The sequence below is a fragment of the Sturnus vulgaris genome, chromosome 1, assembly GCF_052056855.1.
Source record: "Sturnus vulgaris isolate bStuVul1 chromosome 1, bStuVul1.hap1, whole genome shotgun sequence".
NCBI lineage: Eukaryota > Metazoa > Chordata > Aves > Passeriformes > Sturnidae > Sturnus > Sturnus vulgaris.
The window spans coordinates 16,644,399-16,667,058 of NC_142243.1; the positions used below are offsets into that span (position 1 = coordinate 16,644,399).

The 22,660-nt window shown below is 38.3% G+C and overlaps 1 protein-coding gene across 5 annotated transcripts in view; it reads right to left on the reverse strand.

Moving 5' to 3' along the window:
• MYO3A (myosin IIIA) overlaps window positions 1-22,660 on the reverse strand; it is a 154,143-nt gene that overhangs the window by 23,628 nt on the left and 107,855 nt on the right. For 4 of the 5 annotated variants that reach the window (XM_088160348.1, XM_088160359.1, XM_088160342.1 and 1 more), the window contains 10 exons: window positions 20,896-21,022; window positions 19,952-20,162; window positions 17,951-18,098; window positions 10,657-10,810; window positions 9,352-9,440; window positions 7,502-7,631; window positions 5,053-5,132; window positions 4,876-4,917; window positions 4,360-4,437; window positions 1,221-1,426 (listed from right to left, as the gene is read on the reverse strand). In XM_088160348.1, coding sequence (XP_088016474.1) covers window positions 1,221-1,426; window positions 4,360-4,437; window positions 4,876-4,917; window positions 5,053-5,132; window positions 7,502-7,631; window positions 9,352-9,440; window positions 10,657-10,810; window positions 17,951-18,098; window positions 19,952-20,162; window positions 20,896-21,022 — 1,265 coding nt within the window. The remainder of the gene's footprint in view (window positions 1-1,220; window positions 1,427-4,359; window positions 4,438-4,875; window positions 4,918-5,052; window positions 5,133-7,501; window positions 7,632-9,351; window positions 9,441-10,656; window positions 10,811-17,950; window positions 18,099-19,951; window positions 20,163-20,895; window positions 21,023-22,660) is intronic. The other variant, XM_088160338.1, reaches the window with a different exon arrangement.

Sequence of the window (22,660 nt, forward strand, 5' to 3'; positions counted from 1 at the left end):
ATAATGTTGATTTTTTCATTATCACCTACAGTTCTCTTTTTTTTTCTTTTTGTAAAACACAGTTAATTGGCTTATTTTCATTATAACCAAATAATGGTGCCATTATCTCAGGTCTACCTGTAACTCTGAACTACTAAAAAGATCCAACCCCAAAATAAGACATAAATTTAATAAAAATCTTTTCTCCTTTCAGGGTCACGTCCTCAGTGCCAGAGATCTGCACAGCCTCACTGTAATCAGGGGCATGCTCTCTAGAGAGCTACCCCATTATGTTTACTGCTTTAATTATTTTACCTGAACAGTTAAGTTTGGTTTGTTTTTTTATTTTTTTTCATAAAAGGCTGTCACCAAAAGCTACAGCACATCTTATAGTGATAACTATCTTTTCCTGTGCTGCACTCTTCCAAAAGCTGTTTTCTTCCAAAACAGCAACAGTTTCAGGATTTTTTTTCCAAGAAACAGGGCTATAAAAACATCCCTTTGATGTTCTCCTCTCATTTCATGCACCTGCAGCACTCTGCTGTTAGCTCTCTGTTTCTAGTGCACTATTATTTAAGTGTTTCTGTCTGAATAGGTGGTGCTTGGTTCTTCCCAGTTTTGATCTCCATTTCACACACCTCTGTTCTGATTGAGGCAAATACTCAGGGCCTTTATTTGTCAGAGAGAAGTGGGATGGAGGAGGAAGGTAGTTAAAGGAATAATAAAACCACAATGAGTTCATTACTCTGCTTCTTAACAAGTGACTAATACCTAGGAATTTTGTTTTAAACAACACTATGCACTCAATGAACTTTTCAGCCCTAGACTAGGAATCCCAGATAATCATCTACCCTGCACAAGCAGATGCTACACAGTGCTGAAGGGTGGGAGCTAGAGGAACTGTGGTGTTCCTTGGATGCTGTGGCTGAAAATTCTTGGCTTTAATTTGAAGTAATACATTTCTAAAACTCAAGTCCTTGAAGAAACTTGCAGAGTATAAGCAAGTAAATTTTTGACCAAATGCTCAGAGAGCCTGAAAAATCATTTTGAGATTCATCATCTTTCCCCACCCATTGTAAACAGGTCACTAATTTTGTGCCTGAACTACTCTTGGCCATCTAGTCTATAACCTTTTTTGTCATAAGAAATGTCTTTGTATTTTTTTTCAAAGACTGCTGGTGCTTAACAAGCACTGGATGGCAATTGTAGGAGAGAAAAGAGCTTATTCAGGTCGATGTTACCGTTTTATGAAGTTAGCGAAGAGTATACGATGTGAATAACCCTGTCTCCGAATGCGTGCTGTCTCCAGAATTCCCGTGTAACGCAGCTGAACCAACACTTTTTCTTTGTCAAACTTGTTTGCCTGTCGGTCGTTGTTTGGCTTGATGCACCTGACAAAATGAGGCTGGCCAACGACCATTTTGGATAACAAATCCATCAGAGAATACTGCAAAAAAGTAATGAGATCTGTCACCAGGATACTTATGAAACTTGTATGTAGGTCCACGTGTAGTAAAAATTTTATTTCACGTGATCTGAATCATGTCCAAAACCATTTACATTTCATTAAGCTGGTACTTTAGGAGTAGGTGAAGTAAATGACCCAAAAACAATTCTAGCTTTTCTAAGCTATTAGTGTATACTACTTTGATTCCAAATAAATGTACCAAATTTCATCCAAGACATTCTCACAGATTTCTATAATGTCCAACATATGACAGAATACTTACACTCCTTATATTTACTTACTTATCTTGGAGCTTTGTTAGGTAATTACAGCCATTTTTCTTTTTATTGTTGTCACCTATTTGAAGACCCTTGTTAACCCAGAGAGCAAATCATCCATCTATGCATGGGAAGTGGAACAGCAACAAGCCAGTAAATATTTCAATTCCTTCATTAGACTGGAGGAAACTAAGGCTACCCCAGAAGAAGGGCTGGTTGAACCTCTCTGACCTTGGTGTGTCCTGTTCATTATACAGACTGATGGTGATACCATATCTGCCCTGCCAAGAGGCAGCTTCCAAGGAGGGCAAAGCTAGAAGATCACAATTCCATAGCTGCATTTTTCCCACCTCACCAGAGTACTAGACTAGCAGAGGGGATGCAGCCTGTAGCTCCTCATGCCAGCTGAGGGGAATCTGACTGTAAACAACCTTGATTGGTGTTTTGAAAAATTGCTTCATAGGAGAATCTTATTAAAACACAAATGAAGAGGCTCATTCCTCAAGATTCAACCTGACTCAACAGAAAGAGGCAGCCAGGAGGTAATGCAGCTCAGCAGTAGGTTGGTTCCATGAAACCAGTGTAGGACGTCAAGAGCCATATGTTTCCTATTAAAATGTGCAATTCCATTCTGGACAGAAGCTGCACCATGCAGCAAAGTGCTTAATTAGTTCCATCACCAGTGTGCCAACTGAACATGAACAAGTAGGACACACTAATGGATATCTTTTTTTCCATGCAGTCTGAGGTGGCATATGCTTTTCTCAGTCACCCATGGATTTCTGTGTATGAGTAAACCACTGGGGCTGAAGGTGCATTTTCATTTAAGAGCATTAGCTATCATGATCTGAGCAAGGATTTCCACTACAGAAATAGTATCAGAAAAGTGTAAACATAATTAACTAATTTGCAGCCTCTGATGCTAGAAGTGCTGATAATGCACTGAACTAGAGACATTAATTTGAATGAGATTCAATATTTTTTTCATTTAGAATATTCAAACAGTATATAGCTTTGGACCACCATGATACCTAAACTGAAATTATCCTTCACAGTCCACAAAGCTGTACAACTGTATCTAAAAAAGAGAGATCTGGCTCCTCATTGTTCTGGCAGAGATGTAAATGAACTCTTACAGGTCATAAAATCATAGAATATAGTGACTTGGAAGGAACTCATCAGGATCATGAAGTCCAACTCCCGGCCCTGTGCAGGACACCCCAAGAATCACACCATGTGCCTCAGAGTATTGCCCAAATGCTCCTGGTACTCTGTCAGGCTTAGGGCTGTGACCATTTCCCTGGAGACCCAATTCCAGGGCCCAGCCACCCTCTGGGTGAAGAACCTTTTCCTGATATGCAACATAAACCTCCCCTGACTCAGCTTTGTGCCCTTCCCTTATGTCCTGTCACTGGTCATGAGGGTGAAGAGATCAGTGTCTGCCACTCCTGTTCCTATTGTGAGGTTGTTGAAGGTCACCATGAGGTCTCCCCTCAGTCTCCTCTTCTCCAGGCTGGACAGACCAAGTGACTGCAGCTGCTTCTCACACAGCTCCCCTCCAGACCCTTCACCATCCTCATGACCCTCCTTTGGATGCTCTTCTGCAGTTCAAGGTCTTTCTTACACTGTGGCACCCAGAACTGCCCCCAGCACTGGAGGTGAGGCTGCCCCAGAGCAGAGCAGAGCAGGACAATCCCCTCCCTTGCCCAGCTGTGCCTGATGTCCCCAGGACAGGGTTGACCCTCCTGGCTGCCAGGGCACTGCTGGCTCATGTTCAATTTGGTCATGGACCAGGATCCCCAGGTCCCTTTCTGTAGCACTGCTCTCCAGCCTCTCATTGCCCAGTCTCTACAAACAACCAGGGTTGCCCCATCCCAGGTGCAGAATTTGCCACTTGTCTTTCTGAAATGTCATATGGTTGGTGATTGTCGGCCTTCTGATTTGTTGAGGTCTCTCTGCAGAGCCTCTCTGCTCTCAAGAGAGTTGAAAGCTCCTCCCAATTTAGTGTCATCAGCAAACTTGGTATTCCTTAGAGCTGTGTGCTCAATTCATCATGAACATCCCCTCTGCCACTTTATGGTTTGCTGGGAGAGATGACTAAACAAGAGCTGGAAATTCAGAGCAGAACCAACTCTATGACTCTATGTGCCACTTCAGAGGAAAGGATGCTCTTCACTGCTCTTTGCTATTTTAGGACCAGCAGCACAGCCAATGCTTGCGAAGGTCCAGAGCACTGCTGAAGGAGCCATGAGGATGAATTCTGGGCCTCTGTGAAGTGACCATCAAGAACTTTCTCTGGAGCTCCTGCTTCCAATTAACTTTCCCCTCCTTCTTAAACTCTTAAAGAAATGCTACACCACTAATGTCCAATCTCCCTTTATCTTCTTTGGTGGAAAAACAAGCAAGTGAAAGATTAATATTGATCATCATACATCATCATGACAGCAACGTGGCTGGGTAATCAAGTACAGTTAAAGAAGAAACACAATCACAGTCTCCTTGAGATATTTGTACTGCACAGACTGCTGCACCATATATGCAGTTCACAAGCTCTAAATAGATCACTACTGACTCTAACTCAATAGGTGCATTTCAAAAAGTAAAAGAATACACATTTGTTGTACTCTAGAAATATTAAAAGATCTGATATCTTACTCTAAAATAAGAAGCAACTGTCTGTGTTTTCATGCTGGTTGTCTCTCTTGGATGATGTCCAGTATCTCCTGCTTCATTCTATAAAGATGAATAAAAAAAAATTACACTTTTTATCTCTAGTTAGCCTGTAGTGCCCTTTCCATTGCCCCAAGAAAGCACCCCTCAGAGAACATAAATAATTTTTAAAGTATTCTAAACAGCAAAAGTCACAGCATGATCACTAGCACAAACCAGTTACACCAATACTTTGCTACACAATACACAAATATTCACACAAAGGGCACAAGTTGGTAACAGAGCATCTAGTAACAGCCACAAATAACCAGACAATGTCTGAGGTCCTGTCTGTTATTTCATCATCACTGCTAATTGGATAGTTCTCTAAGGAACATGGCTATATTTCACACCAATATTTTAATTTCTGTTTTTGCTACAATATAGCTGGGAAATAGTATTTTTTCCCCTGAAGTTGTTATAAAACTATAGCCAGAAAGAAGGGAAATGTTAGGTTTTTACCTCACGGAAGGAATATGAATTGCACAACACAAAGATATCCAGCTAAACAGAAAAGAAAATAGGAGAGGGAGAAAAACCAAGGAAGGGGTTACTTGCTTACTTTCAATACCAAAACAACTACTGCCTTTCTAGTTTAAGTTAGGCTTCAACGCAGAATCAAAAAATCAGTTTTCCTACCTTTGTATGACTGATTGATTTTTGGGAGGTCCACATTTGGTAACTGATTGTAGTTTTGCTTTTGGTGTGTGCCAGGTTACCTATGGGAAGATGAAAGAAAGTAACTTACATCTCATCTAAACTAAGAACAATGCTGAACCACCTTATTTATGCCCCCAGTGCAACTACATGATTATAAAGGTCATTGGCTTTTTTAGAGTGTGTCTTCATTTCCCCTTTTAACCCTTGGGAGCTCTGAAGAAGTTGCATGACCACAGAACATGATGATTTTTTTCTCCTTCAGCTCATACATCATCTACTAGAGAAAAAAAATTAACAGACTGCTGTGGAAGGTAAGATAGATACATCTTAGAGCATCCACGTGGTTTTACCCTAAGAATGTTATTGCACTATACTAGTTCTAATGCTACATATTCGTTAAACAGAAATATCCTCTGGCCCTGAGGAAAAGTGACATGGCATGACTCAAGATTATACACCTAAACTCTACTCTTCACTACTCTTTCAATGCCCTGGTAAAAATAAGTTTGTATCTTCCACAGAGCTTGCTGGAAACCATCACTGGCCTGTCCTTTCCCTGAAGTGTGGCTGGGTATTCCTGGGAGGCTACTAGCTGATATGGACCAAAACTGTCCCAGGGAAGCATTCTAACCATTAATCAGAATGAGCAGCCCTGTAGGAATGTTTTAGATACTGTTGACTGGCTCTGTTTGGTTTACTAGCACAGACAACATTTTAAGGCTCTAACTCTGGAATTCTAAGTCAAGAAATACCTTCATTATGATGACTTTGAAGGACTGGGTGCATTGGCATGCTTTACATAGGTCTTTTGAAGGAAAAATGAAAATTCTGCTGAGCTTTCCATCATGTCTCTCTGTGTTGATAAACTCTAACCATTGCTGCGTGCTGTCACTGCTTCTGCTAATTACATAGCACCTCTGGGATCTCCCTGTCCACTGGGAGAGCCTATCTCTCTGTGCTCAGCTACTATCAGGAAGAGGTGGATAAGAGTTGGAATAACAGCTGAAAATACGTATCATGATCATGCAGCTGGTATTATGTGATGATATCAAGGCCTAAACCTCTCTGAGGCTCAGCTGAATATCACAGGGTGGGAAGGAAAAAGAGAAGATTACACACAGCTAACTTTAGCTATCTGAAAGTGAGGTGTCTACAGGATCCCTGCTGTATTCAGTGGAGAGAGACACCTTCAGAGGAGATTTTTCCCATCCCAAGAGAAACACCTGGGACAGGCAAGATGGGTTGGACTTTGAGTAAACCTCTACAATCAGAGTAAACCTCTGATTCTAGATAAATAACACAGATCAGAAACCTAACTTTTAGTTGGCTATAGCTGGATGGTTTGAGTCAGCTTTGAAATGCTGCATGCAGTGCTTCACAATATTTAACACGAAGACTAAAACAGCCTTCAGAGTTATCTTGCAAAACATTAAGACTTAGGATCAGTTCTTGGAACCATTTGGATGCTTACTTGGACTCTATGGAAATTACAGTTTAGTATATTAGCAGATATCATCAAGTCAAAAAGGTCAGGCAAGTGCATTGAGCTCTGTGCTTTCCCAGGAAGACTCACTTAAAATAAAATTCCAAGACCAAATTTTGCATTCTATTAGCAAAGCTCCCTTTGTGAAGAATAAAAGCTTTGCCAAAACCTCAGCTTCTGTAAGTTATGATAACATTTTCATTTCCATTAGGCTCTTCCAATTTAGCTTTTCTGTTCTGTTAGAAATATGTCTCCCACACAGTTGTACGAGAAAGTAATGTTGTAAAGTACTTACTGTATGGTATCAATGCCATCACACAGGGAGTACTACAACACAATAACAAACTGGTTGTAAGGAGACTTACCCATCATCCTGCAGTGGAAGGTAGGACACTTTGCAAGGACATAGTTCAAATAAGGAGCAATTTAGGAGTAATTTCTGCAGAGACAGTTTTATTCTTCTGCCTCTACTTATGAATTTCTTGAGGAAGAGCTTACTACAAGGACTCCATCAGTTATCTATTGTAAAGAACTCTACGATTAAATATCTTTGCAGCAGATGTTAGGAGCCCCAACCTTTGTTCTCTACCACTTAGAGATAAATTGCTTGAGGCAATTTATATATGTCCTGTCTGAAACAGGCCAGTGACTTACCTGATCATTCCTGTTCAGTCCTCAAATGAAGAGATGCACTCCACTCCCTGTCTTGATCCCCTGCCCTGAAGATAGAACCCTGAAAAAAGTCTCTACCACTTCCTTGGCACCTGACCAGACCAATCCTTCCCCTGAAGCTTGATATAGCTGTGGCTCCATTCAGCATAGATTCCATGATTGGAAAGTGAAGCCACAAATTGTATAATGTCATCAATAAGTGGTCATATGAAACCTAGGAGTGGTCATCACAAAGGCTGGAGAAAATTAAGAAGATCCCCACAACAGCAATACCTGTTTTTGTGAGAGGGTGAGTTACCAGCTGTCGTGTCAGGTTGTTTTCAGATGATCGCAGTAGCAGCACAATATCAGCTGGTAGAGTATCTCTATTTTTGGCTAGGAATCCACTTGCATTATATAGTACCTGTTTAAAAAGTGCATTTATGCATCTGCTTGGGTTTTGAAAAGTAATTGTAAATTTAAGCTTTCTGGAAAAGAGCTTTTACTGTATCAAGATACACAAATAGTTTTTCAGCCATCAGGCTCACTCTCACTTCTAGTCTTTTTTTAAAAATCATTGAACATTCCACCTTTTCAATACTGAGATATGATGCAAATCACTAAAAGAAAATATATCATTCCAAAGTAACTTGAGACATTTATTTTTCCCAATACAAGTAGTAGTTTTAACCTGTATGGATCTATGACCAGGACAAGTGCATTGCTGTCCTCCTTTACACCTGTACATGTGCTAATGCACAATTAACAATGCACTTGATTTCAACCACATCACACAGGATTACCCATATAAGTGTACAATCTTTCTCTGCTATTCATATTATGCTGTACTAGACCCAGGATTTACCACTCTTCCTAGGGATCTCTATTTTAATTGTAGAGGAAGTTTGCAGAATCACAAACTGCATATTGGCAACTGAAATCTCTCTAAAAATTCCAAGAATGGTGTACCTAATACAAAATGTAACTTCAGGGTTCTATCTCAATGGTCTAAGAAAACTTGACCTGTCAAAAAGGGTAGAAGATACTGGGACACATAATTTAGAAAAACATATCACAACACAACTCAGCAACAGTCTTAAATGATGAAAAAGACTTGTAAAGAAAGAGGAAATAAATAGTTCTCCAGTTCCACAGTAAACTGGACAAGGGGTAATTAATTTACATGGCAGAATGGAGATATAAGTTAGACAGCAGAATAAACGTCCTAATGAAAGAATTTGTTGAACACTGATGGGGCACTGGTGTAATTTCCCATCTGCAGTGGCTGTTAACAGGAATGATAGACGAAGACCTGGCTTTCCACTCCTTGCAGTGAGTTATGTGATGCTGCTGAAGTGCATCTCAGCTGAAGATGAGGTTCAGAGGAGTAACAAGAGGCTCTTTGTAGCAGGCTGTCTTACATAAGGGGTAAGGTATTTCCCATCAGCTGATGGGCAGTATTTGTCCCTTCACAGGCCAGCTGCTCCAGCACTGCACAGACCCAACATGATTTCCCATGTGAGACATCAGTGCTCACTCTGTACCCTTTAAAAGAGCCCAGAAGGAGGTGGGAGCTCCTGCTTTTCCAAGACAAGGTTCAGCTGACCAGTGTCATCCTGCTGCAGCATAACAGCAGCTCCTCCTGTGTTTGCACAGCACGTGCAGCCAGCCACACTGTATGGAAAGAAAGGATGCTGCTCACTGAAGGAGGAAGCAGGGCCTGCACTCTCTGTCTGGCTGATGACAAAGTACAGAACTAAGAGAGGCTGATGGTGTGTAGGAGGAGAAACAATGGAGCTGTGTCCTGGTTAGAAAAAGTGGGAACAGGCATGGTGCAGGACTTTGAGGAACTGAGGGGAAGAGCACTGAGTTGCATTACATACCAGTTATGTTTTGGGTCTTCTATAATACAGTCAGTTAATTTACCTGGGGACATTTAAGAAAAATACACTCTTGCTATTGTTTTTTTTTTTTTTAATGAGGGATAATAACTTTTCAATTTACTTTTGATGTGTAAGGCACTACCAACACTCCCATGTCTGGTCTGAAGAGATGACTGTTGAGAACCAACCCAGATGACCTTTTCTAGTTCCTTCCAGCCCTACCATTCCACAATCCCCAACTAACATCATCAGGTGTCTTACCTTTCCTGCATAATGGTAAATTCCAAAGGTTAGATCTACTCTTTTGGGTCTCCAAAAATATTTTGATTTCAAATTATCTTCAAATTTTTCTGAAAGGAAACACATAGCTTATCTTACTGGAGTTACTGTATAATCATTCTTTTCTGAAGCTGTATCCCTCCAAGGGTATTTCCTGACTTTTCAGCCAATGTAGAGGCACAAAACAGACACTGATGTTTTCAAGGACAGAGATACCATAATGGTCTTGTTACAAAAGACACTGGATAGAGAATACTGGAGCTCTTGGACAAGTTACTTATTTTGTTCCAATTTTTTAATGTGTGACCTCAGAAAATCATGGAATCATGGAATCATTAAGGTGGGAAAAGATATCTAGGATGATTGAGTCCCCTTAACCCAGCATGACTCTGTTCACCACTAAGCCATGTCCCCAGGTGCCACATCCACATGTATTTTGAACACTTCCAGGACTTGCCTTCCCAAGATTTTGATCTAAAAATATGAAACAATGCAGAAATCTTTCCTGAGGGTTCCTTGAGGAGTTGTGAGGAAACATTTGCTGATTTATTGAATGCTTCCATACTGTAGACTACAAAGCATGAGGATAAAAGGACAACAAGCTCATATAATTGCTTTAACATGGGCATTGTAACTGGATATTATTAGGTTTTCTGATTAGATGTTGGTTAAAACTCTAATCTGACACTTCGCACATACAAAAATGAATAAAACCAGGATTTATCTGCACAGAAATACCACTGAAATAATGAAGTCAATGGTAATTGCAGCTACTCAACAGCACTGAAATATTCAGGATCTGAATTACAATGATGTTAGGTATTTTAATTTGTGAATAGAAAAACACCCAGAAAGCATAATTTGTTAAAAGCACTGAAGCATGTTTGCAGTCATTACTCTTAAAGAGTATTAAACTTCTTGCTCAGATACTGCTCATAAAAAAACTCAGAGCTGAACATGACAAAACTTGGTGAAGTGTTCTTGGTCTATGAACCTAGAGTTTTAACTCAGTTTGATCTTTACTTTTCATGCTCTGCAGCAGAAAATTCCTGAAGGCGGAAGAACTTGAAACTTGGATCAGCAGCTTAGGTTCATTTGTAGTCTTGATGTTTCTCTGGGAACTTCAAAGACACAACCATCCCAGCATGCATGTCTCCCTCAAACACACTGTGACACTGAAATAGAGGCTCACTAAAAGCATAACTAGCATGTAGCCTGAACTTTACATGCCAAACAGAAATGGAACAGAAGACAAGCTGTAAAACTGTGAAATAACCATATACTTACCTACAAGTGTCTGATCTGTTGCTTGTGGAAATCGACTTTCCTCATCCAGGAGAGACAATAAACCCATTGGTTTCTGCAGGAACATATCTAGGAGGGGCCTGTTATCCTCATATTCTATAACTCTTGCATCAACACCTTCGTAAAGGTATTCATTCTGCAGCAAGAAACAGAAGGCATGCGTTGTCTGTGTATACAGAACCACTTCAGGAAATAATTCACAAACTGTCAACTGTAGCAAATTAAAACTACATTGAGAAAATATGCCTCAGGGCTAAAGACATCAAAGTTTGCAGAAACAAATGTCAGCTGGGATTTTGGTTTTGAATATGTAAGTTCAATACTCCTATGGTATATTTGGTAAAGTAAAATACTTTACAGGAATAGCAAGAATTAAAGAAACAGAGTTGAAGAAGATAAAGTATATTGTTTGCAAATAGAGACCTAAGGGTCTATTTATTTCCCTGGTCTGAAATGTAGAAAATTTCTTAACCATTCAGAGATATACTTACATTCCCAATTCATTGCTCAGATCTAAGTTATTGCTAAGATTTACATATGTGACTACAGGTTCCAGTGGCTTTACTTGTTTGATCACCCTCCTCAAACACCTGGAAAAATTCTTATGTGGAGAAGAAAGGTGCACATACTTTCTAAGAATTAAAGCATTGCGTACATACTTCCTAGGAATTAAATAAATTGCCTCAGATTTGTCTCTAACACATTTTCACTCCTTCTAAGGAACTATGGAAAGGTATTTCCCAAGATTTAAAAACATCAGAAAAGCTGTTTGCTTTCAAACAGTTTGCTTTTTTTGTTTGGTTTAGTCTGGCTGGTTTTCTCCTGAAGACTTCAAATATCTCTGGATTCCTCCCAGACTAAGAAAAAACAAATAACAAATGTGTCTACAGTGTGTTGCGATGGTTTTGTCTTGAATATAATTTAAATTATAGCCAGAGAACACAAGAATGACCTTCCTTAATCCTTCAGCAAGGCAGAGAACAGTTGTAGATTTACCAAGAGAAGGTTGCTCTAGGGACTGCCACTCCCCATTATTTTTGCTTGCATTAGGTAAAGCAATAGCAATTATCTCCTACACAATGCTCCTGTTTGTGCCAGGGCTGCCTTCAGTCCTGTGCAGGCTGTACTGTGAAACACAAGAGTTTTTGATCTACTTTAAAAATCAACCCCATGCCAAAGGATAGGACTTTATAAGTGTTGTATTCATGTATGGTCTTAACACCACAGTTTTGTCATCCGAATTCATTGTGAGAAGAGTGTCACAAAAATGAATGATGGCTAACGTTAATGAGTTCACAGACCTCTGACCTTGGAAGACCTCTCCTTATGTGTCATTCACTTGAGTCTGAATGAGTGAAGGCAACACACTGAGCATTTAAAAAAGAAGTTCATTTTCATATACACAGAAAAGCACCTGTTTTATACCTCTTAATCTCAGAGAAACAGCAAAAGGCATAAAATCAATAAGACTGGTAAGGCACAAATAAAAATCTGCTGATCCATTTGAAAGAAGACACGAAATATACACCTAAACCCTTCCAGTATCTAGACTGACGTAATTTCCCAGGACATTCTTCACACTAAGGATAGGTTATAATTCAGTTTATATGCTATACTAGGGTGTAATCAGTAAGAATCTCGCCTACAGCCCCAAGAGGGCTCCTCATTTGAGACAAGTAACATTAACCTCATTCGTGTCTCCCCTGAAGCAGTGGACAGGTGGAGTTTTGCTTTTTATTTTAATCAATGACCTGAGTAGCAGGACAAGACAGGAGAGTAATAAATGTATCACTGATATAGGTGAGAAGTTAATTATATACCTGTAGGAGCTGGTGGCAGAAAGGAAAAAAGCCAGTGTTATCTCCCAGAGATAACATGGGAGTAAGGGCAGTTTAACTGAGGGCTACAGCTGCACTGACACACAGGTGTTCATGGAACCAGCTGTTACTGCTTAGGATTATCTACAGCACTCTTATCAAGGGGGAAAGGGGAAGGAAGGATGGATCTATCAGAGGAGTGTTTCTGTGACACTTGGACATCCTCAAACAAGCCCTCACAACCAACCCGTCTGATCATAAACTTTTTCCAACTTCAAATGCTTGTGACAGAGGCGGGTTTAGAGAGCTGATAGAAGTGCTCTCCTTGAAAAAGAAAGGAACTCTTAGCCGCAGTACAACTATGCTGCAAGAGCAACATCTGCTCCCCTCCCTGCCCAGGCAGCACCCAGGGCCTGACCTCCAAGCTGCCGTGTATGTGACCACTCCGTTTGTGTCCTTTGTGTCTCGACAGCTGAACGAGTGTCAGCCCTGCAGTTTTGGCAATGCTGCCATTCCCCCAGCAGGATATGAAGGAATTCACTCCATCACTTCCCACGGGCTCCTGAAGGACAGCTGATGACCAAGCCAGGCACCAGTGTGACAGATGACTCAGAAATGATACTGTACTACATTTTCTGATGCAGTGCTGGTTTCAATCGCATATTAGGATACAAGCAGCAAGTATAAAAGCTTTAATGATGGACATCATAAAACTGTAATGAAATAGGTCTTATTTGAATTAATAAGATGAATCAGCTACAGGATTTTGTAGTCCCCTGTGATGTTTTATGACAAGAAAGCTCTGCAAAAAAGCTACTTCTTGAAATTCTAAAGCATAATCCATTAGAAAGTATTCCTGTGGATGGGATGTCAAAAGGAATAATTGAGTTACATTATTAACTGGGCTCCCATCTCATTTTAGTATTACGTGCTATCTTGCCTATGATCAAAACTATGTAACATTAGCTTGTACCACCTGGTTTCAGTAGTAACAAAACAATTACTAAATGCATAAGGAAATGGTCTTCACATTTAATAAAGTAATGCCATTTTGCTGAGTACATTTTATGATGACACTTTGGTTTAAATGGGGACACCAGAAACTTATTCAGAAGGAACCAGCTGAAACTAGAAAATTAAATTGTCACGAGAATGTAAAATAAACATTGCATACATTTAATGCAAAAGTATCATCCTCCCAACTGACAGCAAACTTGCTACTTCCCAAAAGCTATCTGCCATTACACCTTTTACTTCTTATGGGGGAATGACAAATGAGAAAGGAATGGGAAGGCTGTCTTGCTGGACAATATGACCTGCGGATCACGGAGCTGACAGAAATTAACTTACCTCAGTATCTAATATGTAAGAGGAAAACCTTGAAGGACAGGACTGAAGGTCCAAAAGTTCTGCTTTGCTTTATATTAACCAAAAAACTCCCTTGTGATAGCAAAAATAAAAGCAGTGACTAAGTTGAGAGGCTACATTGTCTCCCCAGTCAGTAGAGATAGGGATATATCTATTTGTCTCCACTGACTACTGGCAATCTACTATCTTTATCTTAAACTATATACTCACTTCAGTCTTTCTGTTAAATTAGTGAAAGGATATTGCATTCAGGCCTAAAAACATTTATTCTTAAATGCAAACATTAAGTCAACAATAAAGAATAAGTTCTCCTAATTTTGACTGGAGTTCTCCATGTTGGCTCACAGACACTCTACTCTAGCTGGCTCCCTGAGCCTCAGGTTGTGATAATACCACTCTTCCTTTTTTCTACCTGTGTCACTACTGTGGCCTTTATTTTTTTTTTTTTTTTTTTGTAGGCCACACTTCCAAGGAAAGCAAAACTGTGAACACTTTTCAGATTCAGATACAAAAAGGAGACCACTGACAATGATAAAACAATGTCACCTGCAACACTGAAAGTACAATTCAACCTTATGAGCGTATTTACTACTTGGCTTCATTGGTCAAGTTGCCAAAATATGATTCACCTTCTCTGAAGACATAATCACTACATACTAGGTGAACATGGGTTAATGACAAACTAAAGTATTATCAACTGATTTAGGCCTCAACTTCCCACTAGATATGCCAAATTTCATCAAATTGCATGTGATATGTGTACATAAACAGGGATAAAAAGGCAATGTATCTGTACATTTTACATCTCTTGAGGGAAGTGTAAAAGAATTTAAATTCTTCAGTCTTCCTTGGGTAGATCTACAGGGTTCAATGCAGTGTTGTGTTATGGATTTCTGAGGTAGCACAGGGCAATCTGAGATGCCTGTCTGGCACTGCACAGGGCTGTGAAGGGACACCAGCCTGGGTCCCCAGTGACAGGATAGCTCCAGCAGCACAACAGTCAGGGCTAATGGAAACTCAGCACAAAGGTCTTGGTGACTTCTGCCATCAGCCTTCTTGTAAGCATAACTTCTGTCTTTTAGAGCCTAAGACACAAACCCTTGCATATAAAGTCAGTTGTAAACTCAGGCAGCTACACCAGCAAAGGGCAGAAGTCATCCTAATGGGTTTTTTTTACATCAGTGACTCTTTTTATTTTAATTTACAATTAAAGTACATTACTGGTGTCAACACAGGAGAGTCCTTACAGTGAACATAAAAGATTCTGAAGCCACCTGCTTTCTCAAAGGCTGTTTTTGTGATGTAAAACTGTGACAACCACGTAATAAATAAGTGAAAAGTGATGTCTTATAATGACTATGAATCATACCACAAATCATTCTGTGCCATTGGGTTGTAATGCAGAATAACACATTTCTCATTTCCCATCTCTGTAAGGGGGAGATTCACACCCACACTAACAAGAACTTAATCCATATAACTCCTTCTGCACTGCTATAGTAATATCTTTGGAGACTGCTACAAGATAATATAATGAAGTTTGATATAATCTGATGTAGTGGTTTGATGTAAATTAAGGTAGACAGTCACTTGGTTGGTATTTCAGGCTGGATGTGGACACTTGTAACAGAAATATTAGGACTGGTATAAATGAAATGTAAATGGGAATGGGCATATAAGCACCAGAAAAAAATAGTCTTAAAAGAATAGCTGTGTGATAGCCTGTGATTTGAATGAAGAACATTTGCTCATAGCAAAAAAACTGAGGAAGGAGTTTCTTATGTGAGATTATAGAACATCACATACAATTTTCTACGAGCCCACCAAGGAAATGGACTCTAGGAATAAAAAATGTATATATTCTAAACAAGTAAAACCATATAGTGACCTTGCCTAAAGATTACAGATGCTGAAGTAAATAAGGGTTTGAGGCAAAGAACGATTGCTAAAGGCTGTAAAATATATGTCCAAAAGCTGTTTCAGCAAGAAGAACCTAACAGACATGATGAAGACTCGCCAGCTGGTGTCCATTATTCTATAAATCACTCACAAATTTTCTTGGCCAGACCATTTGAACACCCCCTCCCCCCCACACATATGCCATGGTGCATTCTATGTATCTGTGAGTCAATGAAATCTATGAGAGAGAGAATGGAAATTGGTTTAAACTGATGTACCTAGCGATTCTGTAAATAAAGATTACCTTCCCCTTCCATAGAGTCTGTAGTTGTACTAATTTCCTACAGGGAGAAACGAGCAAACTGTATATTGTCAAAATAAGAAGTTACTTTTTCCCCTCATGTGCTCAGTAGCAGAATAATCACCCTCACCATGGTGCAGGAAGGCACAAGTAAAAGAGAGAACTGTTCCTACTACATGGTGACACCACAAACCTCTGCATTAATATAGGTCTGGCCAAAAAGTTCTGTAACAGGATACCTAGAAACAAGCACAGGCAGATTACAATGAACTTGACTCTAATTAAAAAAGAGAAGGAACATTAAGACAATATTTGGGTGTACAGGAACAGGGCTAGGAAAGCCAAGGCTGGTCCCTCAGCAACAAAAGGCAGCTAGGGAGAATGTGATCCTGCTGCTGAACAAGTTTGTGGATGACTTGGAAAAGGCTGAGATATTCAATGCCTTCTTTGCATCGGTCCTGACTGGTAACCCCAGGTCCCTGAGACCAGGGGAAAAGTCTGGAGCATGAAAGACTTAAACTTAGCATGGGAGGATCAAGTCAGTGAACGCTTAAGCAAACATATACAAGCCCACAAGACCTGGTCAGTGCCTGGGTTTGAGAGGAATAAATATTGTTGCTACAGTCTGTGCTATTTCCATCTCCCAACTGTTAGAAAAAGCAATAGCCAAGTGCCATTCTTTTGTGAACTTGTGTACTTTGGAAAGAAGATGCCTAAGTAATTACAGTAGTTCTAGTTAAATTTTGTCTAGCTTTTAGACGATATTAAAACCAAGGAAACACTTGTGTCAATAATCTTGCACATAAATTTATAAAAACAACTACAAGATACAGAACTGCAAGATACAGAACTGCAAGACAACATTTCCTGAAATAACTGGGAAGAGGATAAAACATTGAGCCATTAAAAAAAAAAGTCATATTACACATAAATATATACACCTCTAGACTGACATATGCATGTACATGCATGTACACATCTGCATACATGGACACATTCCAAACTTGTATGTGTCTCACCCTTAAAACAAACAGTGATTAACACTGACAAAATGCTCTGTTTCTATTGACAATTGTAAAAATTACAATTCAGGAGAATTTTTATCCATATATCATAAACAGCAATAATTTCAGCAAAACAGAAAAAGTATAATTTCACCTATGGTTTGAATTCTCACTGGTCTGCCATAGAGAATTCTGATACATTTCAATTTTCAGCAAGACCCTTTTTTTTCTCTGAACGGGTTATTTCTTCAAATAATAATATTGAATAATGATTTCAAGGTGGTTAATTTAATTATCCTGGAATTATTTACAAAGTTGAGATGATTTTTTTGGAGGCTTTTCCCCTCTCTTCAAAATCATAAACTTTTATATTTACAATGCTATTCCTTTTCTCTGCTTTAAAATAAATTATTCAGATTTAATCCATCATTATTTAGCTTAGATGATCTAGTTTCTCAAGAAGAACAAAATAATTGTCAGATTTGCAGTTTTTAATAATGGAATTTCAGTGTTCATTAAGCTTATTAGTAAACTATTATGAACACTTCACTTTCAAAATTTTGTTACCACTCATTTACTTTTTTACTAGAGAACCATACATTACAAAACTCATTATTCCTCAAGAAAACAACATTGCATTTGCATCAATTATCACAGATTATCACAGTGTTATGTTGCTTAGTTACTGTAAATTTCAAGTTTAATGCATTTTATGTTGGCATTTTACTTGCAAATAGCAAGCACTGCTTCATGGAAAACATTCTTAAAAATCTTGTTTATAATCTGCTATTTACAAGCTATTATGGAGAAGGAACAATGCAGTTTCTTGAGACAAAGTTTTATATGTTCAGTAATACTAAATCTTCATCAAAATAACCAACAAATACCTGCTCCCAGGCAAAGACATGTTGATTGAAGTAGAACTGAATTTGTTCATTGGCGATGTTGATACACAGTTGTTCAAAAGAATTTTTTTTGAAATTCTCAAAGCCAAAGATGTCAAGAATTCCAATATTCAAGCCATCATCATTTTCACTGCAAAGATGAAATATACTTTTCATTATTGTATCTTTATTTTACATTAGCTATCTTCATTACTGTTTCACAAAAGGAAATCATGGGCCAAATCTGTACACCAGTTACACAGGATAAGTTTTGCTAAACCAGAGATACCTTAAAATGACAATAATTGTTTGTTTGAAATACATAAATGCAGATCAATTCAAAGATTACTGCAATGCAGACCATATATACTGGATCACACAACAAACAAGTCAACTGATAGGTGAATAGGGGATTTACAATTTTATTCTTACACTCATATTTGTAAGTAATTATTCTAAGAAGCTGACTACAGTACAGAAAGAACAGATTTACTTGTTTCTCTTGTAATAACACAGGCTTTACTCACCAGCATCCTGAAATTAAAGACTGTTGTCATTAAGTATTATTTCTTCATATTATTTACTCATAGCAATTAAAATTGCTTAGTTCAACATTAAAGTAAAAAGAATGACTAGCTAGACCTTTTATGCAGCTGAATAACTACTTTATGCACTGGGATGTGGCATGAATTTTAATTACCAATTAAATTCCAGAGAAGTACTGGAAAAACTTTGGTTTGATATTTTAAGTAGGGCATACTGAAGATATGTGATCACTTCTGCAACTGGAAAAAAACTTGAATATTTATTTGCTGAAGCAAAAAATTAAGAGGATATATTTTTATAACAAACTGAGGCTGACATTAGTGTCTTTTCTAGACAAGTAAAATATAAATCACATTTTTTCTATAAAACCTCTTTGAGGATTTATCTGTAGTCATTTTTAAATAAATATTTAGGAAATCAGAAATTAAGAATCAGCCTCAAGACACTCATGAATAGTACTTAAACCTCTTTGTGAAGTCCATCTCAAAAATGGAAGTGTTTCATTGTGGAGGGATCTGAATTTGGGGACTATTTAATCTGTCTCAAAATTACATTTTTGATGAATAGACTGCTAAAATTTATCTGCCCCATTCCTTTTCAGAGCTAATTACATAAAAATAGAAAACGCAAATTATTGTATTATCACAAAATCAAACAAGAGCTGTTTGGGTTTTTTTTTACAGTGAGCATTTCAGGATGAATTTTCTCCCTTCTCACCAGCATAATAAGTAAGTATTCAGTTTGAAAAGGGCTCTGTAACAGTAAAGTGAGAAAGGCACACAGGCTAGAAATGCTGCCCCATCTATCATGGATTTTGTCCTATCACTTACTGACCAAAGTTCTGTTTATTGTTGCTCTGCTGTAACCAAATACTTAAAAATTTAGACAAATTTTAGGATTGCAACCTTGGCTCTCCTCTGATGTTTAAGAAGAAAAAATCCAGGAAATCCAGATCTGCAAACCAAAGCTTTTTGTTATTGATATGGCATTTTAAATGTCACCTTCTAAGTGTAAAGTAGACAATACCTTGAGTAAATGTGTTTGAAAACTATTCCCACACATTTATGAAATCATGCTTATAACAACAGTGACAAAAGCAACAGCATCAGTGTAAATAAGAGCAGAATTTAACCTATGTAATCAACATGATGAATATCAAATGTTTACTCTGAAAAAAATACAAAAGAAAAAGGGTCAAAAAGGTTGAAAATACAAAAGAAAAAGAAAGGGTTAAAAGAGTAAAGATAAGCAGGAAAAACGGCAGATGCTATTGCCAGCCATATCTACTCTATTTTCACTCTACACTATGAACAGCATAAACCATTTTTGACATGGTGGGATCATAAAGAAAAACGTAGCAGAGAAAAAGAACTTGCCTACACTAAATGCTCTGGTATAAGACAGATATTATTCCCACAGAAAAAAAATATCTCTTTATTTTGCAAAATCTCCTTTTACCTTAAGTGTTTGTCAGGTTTGAGTAAAGTGTTGATGCGATTGACTATCCAGCTGAAGAGGCGCCCGTACAGTGCTTTGGCCATGGCATCTCTGACATCAGTGGCTTTTTCCACAGTGTTGGGACGAATAATTGTTTCTCCTCGAGTCACTACACAGTGAGATGTGAGGGCCTCTTGCAGTTCATCTGCCTGAATACACAGCAGGGATGCACCTGGGAAAGGTCACAGGCATAGCTCAGAGACAGATTTTGGAAGGTGACTATGTAAGAAGTACCCAAGTTGTGAGGTGTGAATACCCCTCTCAGTTATATTCCACTCATTCAAGTCACTGCTGTTCTCCTTTTGCTCCAAAAGAGGGGTGCTTCTTTCTCAGCTCCACAATATTTTTCTATGGCAAGAAAACATGCAAGAAGATAGTGTGAAGACTTCATTATCTTCCCAGGTGTAATTACTGAGAAAGTGTAGCAAATTTCTGGAGAATCTTTGCCCCTTTGCCTCCTCTACCTCTCAGCAGCTTATGATGTAATGCATCCCTTCCAAAGAATTAGTGAGCTGTATTTCCACAGGCACTTGTGGGGAACAAGTAATGAGCAGCTGAGAAAGAAACTGGGAAAAAACTATTCAATGTGTTAATGAGGTTCTCCATCAAATGTTCAAATAACCTTGGAAAAAATCCAAAGATTTTTTCAGGCATCTGCATTATTAGTCATGTTTCCTGTATGCCAGTGAACTGGTTAGTCAAATAAGATGCAGAAGATGGAAATTTTTTTTCTTTTTTGCATTTGAATTCAGGTGGGCTTAGAATTAATCTATCTTCAGTTTTTAATCATTCTTGCAAAATTTCCATGTGAAAACAGTTTTCATTGATACCTCTCTTACAATAAAATAAATTTTCTATGAGAACACCAAAGAAAACCAATGTTAAATCAAGAAAAAAACACTCACAGTTCTCAAGGGCTACTGGATTGGAAATGTTGCTCTTGTCAATCATATGTTCAGATACTACTGCAGAAAATTCAATGTTACCCACATTTAAAATGGCAGCCAGGACACTGTATACACTTCCAAGTTCCTGAAAAGTATATTTAAAAAAACAACAGTACTTAATAGGCAGGTAGTCTGTGGTTTGTGTGATGGGCATGTGTGTTTGTGTTGTTTCCTGCTATCTGCCATGTGCCCACTAATTTTAGGAGTGCTGTTCTCACAGTTATTCCTATTCTGTACTTAGCAAAGTCTTTTAAGAGTAAAACATCCAAAGAGGGCAAGACAAACCATAGCCTAACCTCTCTTTTGTACTTGATGACAGGACAGGATTGACACGAAGCAGGGAAAGCAAAAACAGTGGTGTGCATACCCTTTTACACAGAAAGAATCCAGAGGTTATTTAGATCTACCCTTCACTGTGTCTGCAGGTGCAAACATGTCTAAAGATTTAATACCTAGATCACCAAATATTAAAAAATGATTAATGTTTCTTGCATCATGGAAACAAAGGTACTCTTAATAATATGTCTATATCATCTCCCAGCAATGTCCTCAGAAAAAGGTTCACTGGGAGAAGAGTGAAGCCTCACATCTCTGATTTGGCAAAGCACCTTACTCTTCAAAATGTCAGTTAGGAACTCACCAAAGCATCTATATATGGACTTTGCTTAAAGAAATTTAGATTTCACATTATTTAGGAGGTTCTGACATGGTTTAGTTGATAAAGTGGTGTTAGGGCATAGGTTGGATTTGATGATCTTAAAGGTCTTTTCCAACCTAGTTCATTCTGTGATTCTGTGAAAGGGGCCTCTATCTTGAAAAAGGCTGTCATTACTTTAGACAGTGAAGTGATTTATACAGTAAATTAAGTACCTATACATGAATACATAAATTCCAAATAATATTTGGAATTAGAAAAATAATGCTTTCATTGCAGGTTGGACTTAGATTTTAACTGCAAATTTTCATCTGAATGGTGAATGTTTATCATTAGACCTGATGATCAGAGTGTTTTTTACTCAGGAAATGTTAGGTGTACCTGTAAAGCAGACTAGGAGTCTGTGACATGTATATTTTGAGGCATACAGTAATAGTGTGTTTTATAAATAGAAGGTTGAAAACTTTTCTGGTAGTTTTATAAGAACCAGTTTTGCAAATCTGATTGGTATTTTATAACGATGAACTTTTTATAATTGCACAGCATTTTATCCATATTATTCAATACTTTGCTGGTATCATGTCAGGCATCATTTACTCAGATAAAATGTCTAATTGCTCTAGAATACTTGAGCTTGTTTTCAACACTTTCAGAAGTTAATCTAGCAGTTAATAAACAGTGATTCCAGTGACAGCAAGACAAACTGGATAAGCTCACTCTAAAAAATTATGCTGAGGATAATTGGCACACAGTTTACTTAGGATTAAGCACTCCTTTTCATTTTAAGCTTAGGGACACAGTTGAAGTGCAAAGAAATAGATAGTTTAACTTCGGCCATCATGCTGTACAATAGGTATAGCTGCTGACATTTTTCTGCCCTTTTCCAGTGTTTTTGAAATCTGGCCTGATCTGTCTCATACAGCATAATTACTGTTCCCTTCAGGCAGTCCTTTCTTACTAATTTTGCTGTGCAGCCTGAAATAAAACAGTGTGATTTTAAGACAGGGAGTACTGACAGTTGTTACTTTTAAAATCTGTCAGTCAGTTAAAAGCAAATTTCAAAGAAAT